The sequence below is a fragment of the Crinia signifera genome, chromosome 4 (assembly GCF_055691185.1).
Source record: "Crinia signifera chromosome 4, ASM5569118v1, whole genome shotgun sequence".
NCBI lineage: Eukaryota > Metazoa > Chordata > Amphibia > Anura > Myobatrachidae > Crinia > Crinia signifera.
Genome location: NC_139220.1, coordinates 307073650 through 307082893, shown reverse-complemented (window position 1 = coordinate 307082893; position 9244 = coordinate 307073650). Strand labels below are relative to the sequence as shown.

The 9244-nt window shown below is 41.5% G+C and overlaps 1 protein-coding gene across 1 annotated transcript; it reads left to right on the top strand.

Moving 5' to 3' along the window:
* The first annotated feature begins 393 nt into the window (after nt 1–393).
* LOC146073323 (uncharacterized) lies at nt 394–7352 on the top strand. The gene is made up of 2 exons (XM_083180500.1): nt 394–1158; nt 6162–7352. The coding sequence occupies exons 1-2, from the start codon at nt 394–396 to the stop codon at nt 7350–7352; spliced, it is 1956 nt and encodes a 651-aa protein (XP_083036626.1).
* The last annotated feature ends 1892 nt before the right edge of the window (nt 7353–9244 follow it).

The following is a 9244-nucleotide window of genomic DNA, read 5'->3' as shown; positions in this document are numbered from 1 at the left end:
GAGGAGCGACTTTGTCATTTTTTGCGTGATATATTCATGCCTCTTTTCCTGTTTCTCTGCATGACTGTCCCTCTTCCGAGCCCCCTGAAGTTGGGAGGTGTGCAGGCACACACTTTTGTACTTTTATATACACACACACACACACACACACACACCATGTTCAATATATAAAGTAACACTAATACTGTAATAGTAGAATTACCTCAGTTACCTACAGCTATTTTCTTTCTTGCAGCACAAATAAGTAATTGGATTTTCATTTGGAAGACATTTTGGAAAGCAACACAGATAAATCCACCAGACATCATTTTTCTACCTCTGGAGGATTCCCAAAAGCTATTCTCTGTATAGTAGAAACCTTCTACAGCTTATTTGTTTTTGATCTATTACATGATGAGTCTGACAGGAGAGAGACCACATCTGTGCTTTGAGTGTGACAAACGCTTTACATATAAATCACAGCTTTTCATCCATCAGAGGAGTCACACAGGAGACAGACCACATCTGTGCTCTGAGTGTGACAAACGCTTTACATATAAATCAGCGCTTCTCAAACATCAGAGGAGTCACACAGGAGACAGACCACATCTGTGCTCTGAGTGTGACAAACGCTTTACATGTAAATCAGATCTTCTCATACATCAGAGGAGTCACACAGGAGAGAAGCCATTTACATGTTCTGAATGCAGCAAGTGTTTTACACAGATAAACAACCTTGTTAAACATCAGAGGAGTCACACAGGAGAGAAACCATTTAGTTGCTCAGAATGCAGCAAGTGTTTTACAGAAAAGTCACGTCTAGTTATACATCAGAGGAGTCACACAGGAGAGAAACCATTTAAATGTTCTGAATGTAGCAAGTGCTTTACACAGATAAACAACCTTGTTAAACATCAGAGGAGTCACACAGGAGAGAAACCATTTAGTTGCTCAGAATGCAGCAAGTGTTTTGCACAGAAGAATAATCTAGTTATACATCAGAGGAGTCACACAGGAGAGAAACCATTTAAATGTTCTGAATGTAGCAAGTGCTTTACACAGAGAAACGACATTGTTATACATCAGAGGAGTCACACAGGAGAGAAACCATTTAGTTGCTCAGAATGCAGCAAGTGTTTTGCACGTAAGAATCATCTAGTTAGACATCAGAAAATTCACACTAGATAGAATTAATTTATATGCTCTGTATCTTGTAATCCAATATGGCCCAACCACGGCTTTGGTGCCTCTGCAGATACAACTCAGCACACAAACACAAAATAATTGTTCCTGCTCCTACTAGTATCAGCAGTGTATCCAGCACCACAATCAGTAGCTCCCCAACTACTCCCACATGTAAGAGTGTCCAAACCAGGGGTGGTGTTGCCACAGGTGGAAAGGGGGTTTGTAGCAGGAGCCAGGCCAAAAAGCCTTAATTATGCTCCAAATGTATTGTTGTCTTTATTTTACATACATTTATATTTTCAAATGAATCGTATAATTGCAGTAATGTCAATAATGTATATGTATATTTTGATCAAAAGTAAAATACGTTTGCCTACTCTAATATGCATTTCTTTTCATACCATCACATGTTAATGATTGTTTTAAAATATGCCACTAAAATGTTTTAACCCTTCACTAGCACTTATATGAATATACAGTACATGCAACCAAAACCATTGCCACATTTTTTTTTTAATGTTACCTTTGTTCACCATATTTACCCGCATGTATGCATCAAATCACCCAACACATATGGCAGAACTTCTTTGGGGGTGGACGTTAATCCCCTAAACATTGGGGACATTGAAAGTTTCACAGTTAATGTACATTAATGCTTTAAAATATAGCATTTACATGTACATCTGTAATATTTACATTTTATAAACCTGAGACATTCTGCCGTGTCAGCTCAATGCAAATCACATGCCCATCCATGTACTCCTAACTACCCTAAGCTGTGTAGCTTCACCTTCCTGCATGACTGCAATGTCTTCCTCCACATAATTACCTTGGCCCAGGGCAATGTTATGCAGCATGCAGCAAGCCTGGACAAGCATGACTACATTCGCTGGATGGTAAAGCAGTGTACCAGGTGATCGGTCCAAACACCTAATATGACATTTCAGCACCGCAAAGGTGCATTCCACAACATGTGTGCATCATTGTAGCGGTGCTGTAAAAGGCCTTGTGGATTACGCAGAGGTGTCATGAGCCAAGGGAGACCCCCATATCCTGAGTACACAAATAATAAATAATTACACTAATGTTAGTTTACAGCTTAACACTAACTCGTTTGTACGGCATAAAGAGAATCTAATGTACCTACACGTTTACCAGGCATGTTGCTAGAGGCTAAGCAAGCATAATGGTTCCTATCCGCTTTAGTTTGCTAGTTGAAAAGGTGAACAATTACATTGGTTGCCCTTAGCAACATGCCATCTCAATATCATTGATATGTATATGATTTATAGTAAAACTCACTACATAAGCACATCACTAGGCTGGAATTTTCCCTACTTTTTACATGTTAAACAATTGCAGTTTACACTATAGATAGAGGCAAATACATGGATATAAAGTGAAAATGTACTTACCAAGTAGCCAGCCCTCGGGCATGGTGCACTGCTGGAAGCGGACTCTGATGTCTGAGTGATGCAGGATGTAGGCATCATGGCAGTTCCCGAAGTAGCCTGCAACCACCCTGAGAAGTTTGAGGTTATCATCACACACCACCTGCATGTTGAAGGAGTGACGCCCTCATCTGTTGATGAAGACGTACCCCCTCATGTGTGGTACCCAAATCCCAATGCAGTTGCAGTCTACAGCTCCCAGCACATTAGGGAATGCTGAGAGCCTAGAGAATGTCACCTTCAGGTCCTGCCACTGGGACTCAGGATGTGGGAATGTGATACATGTGCACCACAGATTCTTTAAAGCATATAACACCTGAGTAAAATGCTTTAAGAAAGTTATTGTGACACCCAACAATGACCATGAGCTCACAGACAGAGTAGAGCCTGTGGCAAAGTAGTAGAGGGCACACATTAATTTCTGCAGCCCAGACACCGCATAGTTGGCAGCTGCAAAAGGTTCCAAGTACTTTCTCACCTGCACATATAAACTCAAGAGGTTACTGCGGTTCGGCGTAAACATCCCCACCACCTGTTGATCTGAGAGAGAGCCCAGTTACACCCTCACATGGTACCTACGTGAAGTACGAAGTGGTCAGGGTACCTGGATCTGGTGCGCACCATCCTCTCTCCTCCTGCACAGCTCCTCCAAATGCCCAATATCACACACCACCAGCTAATCTCCAGACTGCAAATACTCCATTGCTAAAACCCTCACAGGTGCCCTTAATGACGTTGGGGTATATGAAGGGGTGTTTCTGATTATAGTAGGAGACACCTATGTAAATATTATCTGTTCCCATTATTTTCATATTGGTCTGTTTCAAATGATCATGTCAGAACCTGGTTTGGTCGAGCTGCGAATTTACATCCTATTAAATCGGCAATTTCTATAATTTTGATGGTAAAACATCTGGATGTGATATGATAAACCGACAGGTAAGTATGTGGGAATTGACCAGAGTAAAATGTGAGATACATCGCAAGTCACATCCTATTAAGTTGGCAATTTGGGAAATTCACCCGTTTTTATTAAATTTGCAGGAATCTAAAATTTACATCCCATTAATTGTCAGCCCAAATGAGGTAAACAAATATAATTGGTGGGAGACTATTTTAATTTCCACAATTCTATGTCTAAAAAAATTAAATTCACAGTATCTTTAGGAACTTCCCTATTTTGAAACTAGATAGAACATTATCTGTGTCCAACAGTAAAGAGACAAAGATGTTTGAAAAGAAAGCAAAGATGTAAAAGAACCACTTACCAAAAAGTTATTTTAATTCTAATATATTTTAAGTTACTGATGCTCCCGCCGCACCAGTCCATTATATATATATAAGTCAGAATGTCTCAGCCTGTTCTCCAGGTGCTCAGAAATTGATATTCTTGGGTGTGGCAATGTCTCTTTAAGCCAGTGAGTAAGAACAGGAGGAAACATAAGTTGAATTTTAACCTGTGTGATATAATATTCATTAATTAATTCAATGCTCATATTATTTAGGTGAGTCACTGCTGCAATATTTTATAAACTAACAATAATTGATTTTAAGTGAATTACAGTTGGGAATTTAAGTAGTAATAGAAGAAAATGTTTTTATCTAACTATATCCTATATATTCATAGGCTTGAGTTTTGTATATGTGTCTATTTATGTTACAGTTTAGCACTAAATCATTGTGAGGTTCCTGTTGCTGATATGCAGGACAGGACTTTCTGCTGACTCTCTGCCTGGACAATAGGTGACTCCTAAACAAAAGGTCCCTGTAGTGACATAACAGGAGGCCAGAGGCTGCTGTGATCTAATTAGAATACAAGGTGTTACCCTGCCAGGGTGTAATTAGCATTTCCCATTGTAGTAAGTGACTTTAGGAATATTTACACCTCATCTACAAGACAAGGAGCTGGGCAGGAGGAGCTGCTGGGGTGAATGACTGTATACTAATGTTATGTGACCCTAATTTACATGTCACCTCTCAGTGTAAGAATTCCTGCAGAGCATCCTGGGAACTACTGGGGAGAGCTGGGGAGGAGTGACTATAAATAGGCTGTATCAGGCCACTGGGAGCTGATGGAGGAGCTGCTGGATCAGTTACTGGTTGGAGAGCTGGGAGGACGGAGGAGTAATAGGGAGACAGAGGAAGGATATCCAGAGTAAGGTAATTATATTATACATAATAATATACTAATACATGAACCTCTGTTACATATACTGAAATAGTTTTACCTTATGAATGGTTACATAGAATTACCATATCATTTTATATGAAAGGATATACAGTACTACTATTACGATTGTGTTCTATATTTTGTATTATCTGTTCATTAATATTGAATTGAAAAATAACTAGATATTACACTGTACAACATATGATTCCACATTATCCTATAGTAGATATTTAGGAAGAATTAGGGAAATGAATGTAAGTATGAGCCAGATATGTAGCAGCTGGGATAACTTAGTTGTTGCATAATGTTAGATAATAACCTTGCACCCCCTGCCCACATGTATAACACTTACTTCTCCAACGTCCCATATTACCACTGCAGCACCAGATCACAGCACTTGGGGAATTGTGCAGCAGCTGTATACACAGATATATACACTATAGAGAAGTCTCCCAGTATAAGAAGCAGCTTGTCATAAGCCGGCGCCAGGGACTTCTATTGAAAACCCGGAGGGGGGAGGAGGAGGGAGGAGGAGACGTCGCAGAGGGGAGGGAGCCGGGCAGTGCGACGCTGCCTGAGATCAGAGTGAACTCAGCAGCGCAGCCCGGCTCCAAACAGTGGCAATCCTGAGAATTTTCCGGGCTTGCCAGACTGGGCACTGAGGCAAATTCTTGGGATTGCCACTGAAGGGGTAAATGCAGGTGATTGCTGTCAGGGGTAAACACGGGATTTTCATGGGGGGTTTCTGTAAATGTACATATCTATATATACAGACACATACCTCCCAACTGTCCCATTTTTTGCTGGACCGTACAGTTGTTTGGGGACAGGCTCGCATCCCTCCCGGGGCAGCAGTGTCCCAGGTGGGGGGGGGGTGCAGTTGGGAATCCTCCCAGCTTGCATGCAAGCTCACAGCATCTATTCCCTTCTGGCTGGGGGGACAACAGCAATGCAGAGGGCAAAACCTGGGGGTGTGGCCTGAGGCCACAGCATCCCTGCAAGGCCATGCCCCCTTTTCTCCGGCTTTGCTGTATGACTGGCCCTCTTCCGAGCCACCAGAAGTTAGGAGGTGTGCAGGGACACACTTTTGTTCTTTTATATACACACAGATATACACACACACACACACACCATGTTCAATATATAAAGTAACACTGTTACTGTAATAGTAGAATTACCTCAGTTACCTACAGCTATTTTTTTCTTGCAGCACAAATAAGTAATTGGATTTTCATTTGGAAGACATTTTGGAAAGCAACACAGATAAATCCACCTACATATATATTACACCTCTGGAGGATTCCCAAAAGCTATTCTCTGTATAGTAGAAACCTTCTACAGCTAATTTGGTTTTGATCTATTACATGATGAATCTGACAGGAGAGAGACCACATATGTGCTCTGAGTGTGACAAATGCTTTACATGTAACTCAAAGCTTCTCATCCATCAGAGGAGTCACACAGGAGAGAGACCACATCTGTGCTCTGAGTGTGACAAATGCTTTACAAGTAACTCAAAGCTTCTCATCCATCAGAGGAGTCACACAGGAGAGAGACCACATCTGTGCTCTGAGTGTGACAAATGCTTTACAAGTAAATCACATCTTCACAGCCATAAGAGGAGTCACACAGGAGAGAGACCACATCTGTGCTCTGAGTGTGACAAATGCTTTACAAGTAAATCACATCTTCACAGCCATCAGAGGAGTCACACAGGAGAGAGACCACATCTGTGCTCTGAGTGTGACAAACGGTTTACATGTAAATCACAGCTTCTCATACATCAGAGGAGTCACACAGGAGAGAGACCATATCTGTGCTCTGAGTGTGACAAATGCTTTACAAGTAAATCACATCTTCACAGCCATCAGAGGAGTCACACAGGAGATGGACCATATCTGTGCTCTGAGTGTGACAAACGCTTTACATGTAAATCACAGCTTCTCATACATCAGAGGAGTCATACAGGAGAGAGACCATATCTGTGCTCTGAGTGTGACAAATGCTTTACAAGTAAATCACATCTTCACAGCCATCAGAGGAGTCACACAGGAGATGGACCATATCTGTGCTCTGAGTGTGACAAACGCTTTACATGTAAATCACAGCTTCTCATACATCAGAGGAGTCATACAGGAGAGAGACCATATCTGTGCTCTGAGTGTGACAAATGCTTTACAAGTAAATCACATCTTCACAGCCATCAGAGGAATCACACAGGGGAGAAACCATTTAAATGTTCTGTATGTAGCAAGTGTTTTTCCAAGAGCAGCAACCTTGTTAAGCATCACAAGATTCACACAGGAGAAAAACCATTTAAATGCTCTGAATGCAGCAAGTGTTTTCCACAGAAGTATGACCTGATTATACATCAGAGGAGTCACACAGGAGAGAAACCATTTAAATGTTCTGAATGTAGCAAGTGTTTTACACAGAAGGCTGGCCTGATTATACATCAGAGGAGTCACACTGGAGAGAAACCATTTAGTTGCTCAGAATGCAGCAAGTGTTTTGCACAGAATAATCATCTAGTTAGACATCAGAAAATTCACACTAGACAGATTTAATTTATATGCTCTGTATCTTGTCACTGTTTCTCAAGTTCCCTTGAATCACCGAGATGGCAATCCTCCTAACTGTCCCACTTTCCTCTGGGCTGATTATGCTCAGGAGGGGGGCGATAATGTGCGATTTTGAAAAGTGCGTAAAAATTGCACTTCATTAAAACTCACCCCAAGGGTGACATTTATTGGGATGTGATTTTTAGTAAGGTTCAGAAATCGCACCTTATCGCATTTTTTTAAATAGATTTTTTTTTTTGTGTGTAGAATTTGACTATTTAATGGAATGTGAATTAGTGGCTGAAAAAGGGAAACGGTCATATTGTCGACCCCACCTAGGTTGACTGTCATTAGGTCGACACCATTGGGTCGACAGGCAACATGGTTAACAGGTGTCTAGTTTGACATGGATGAAGGTTGACAAGGGTCTAGGTCAACATGGTTCTAGGTGGACATTTGCATAATGTCGACATCAGTTTAGTCAACAGGTCACAAGGTCGACATGGGTTTTTTCACTGTTTTTTTAAGCCGACATGTGCCAACAGGCAGTATTTCATGCCCTACCATCCGCTAGGGCATGGTGGAAGAATGAAATAGTGAAGCATTGCAAGTGAAGAGAGCGAGGCGAGGGGCTGCGGTTGACTTCCATCTGTGTCCGTGTCGACAATCTGGTAAAAAAAAGTGAAAAAGACAATGTCGACCTAACGCAAATGTCAACCTAGAACCATGTCGACCTTGTACCATGTCGATCTAGACCCATGTCGACCTTCACCCATGTCGACGTAGTTGCCTGTCGACCCAACGGTGTTGACTGAATGACGGTCAACCTAAGTGGGGTTGACAATATGATACACACCCCTGAAAATGTGATATGGTGTATTTTTTTGCGGTACCCCATCAATATAATTATAAATCACATCATGTTAAATAATATGGTGATGTAAAAGTGTCCATATAAAGGAGGGTTCTCAATGTGCATAACCTTTTAATTTATCAAAAATGCACACTCACATAAACGGCAGAATAGTGGGGACATATTTACCAATTTCAACATATTAACTAAGACATCACAACAACCGCTCCAACCACCACAACTGCCGCCAATGCTGGAGGATGAAGCCGGAATTATACTGGAGACAGTGGAGTCTTTGGATCCTGTGGAGGAAGCAACACAGCCAGCCATCGCACAAAGGCCACCAAACATCCTGCCACTCCAACATATCCCACTTACCCAACCAGCCCCTACAACCCCTACTGCAGATGAGCTGGCAAGGTCAATAGACACCTTCAAACACAAGCAGATAGGGTTCATGGGAAACCAAAGTCATCAAATGCACAACATGCAGAAGTTTCCCAACAAATCCATAAGGTAGCCAACACTGTCTGATTAAGTGCTGGTGAACAAATACGTATGGCTTCCACTCTGGATACACGACTATCAGAAATCAGCCAGGGCTTAAGGGCCCAAACAGATTCACTAAGGACACTAAATGAAAGTGTCAATGCCCAAACCCAATCCATTATGGCACAACCACTGCTTTGGTGCCTCTGCAGATACAACTCAGCACACAAACACCAAATATAATTGTTCCTGCTCCTTCTAGTATCAGCAGTGTATCCAGCACCACAATCAGTAGCTCCCCAACTACTCCCCCATGTAGGAGTGTCCAAACCAGGGGTGGTGTTGCCACAGGTGGAAAGGGGGTTTGTAGCAGGAGCCAGGCCAAAAAGCCTTAATTATGCTCCAAATGTATTGTTGTCTTTATTTTACATACATTTATATTTTCAAATGAATCGTATAATTGCAGTAATGTCAATAATGTATATGTATATTTTGATCAAAAGTAAAACACGTTTGCCTACTCTAACATGCATTTCTTTTCATACCATTACATGTT

Excerpts from the sequence above, each read along its gene's own strand:
- LOC146073323 (XM_083180500.1), top strand. The coding sequence starts at position 394 with ATGAGTCTGACAGGAGAGAGACCACATCTGTGCTTTGAGTGTGACAAA. Across the intron at positions 1,159-6,161 it reads TTAGACATCAGAAAATTCAC|ACAGGAGAGAGACCACATAT; the intron begins ACTAGATAGAAT and ends ATGATGAATCTG.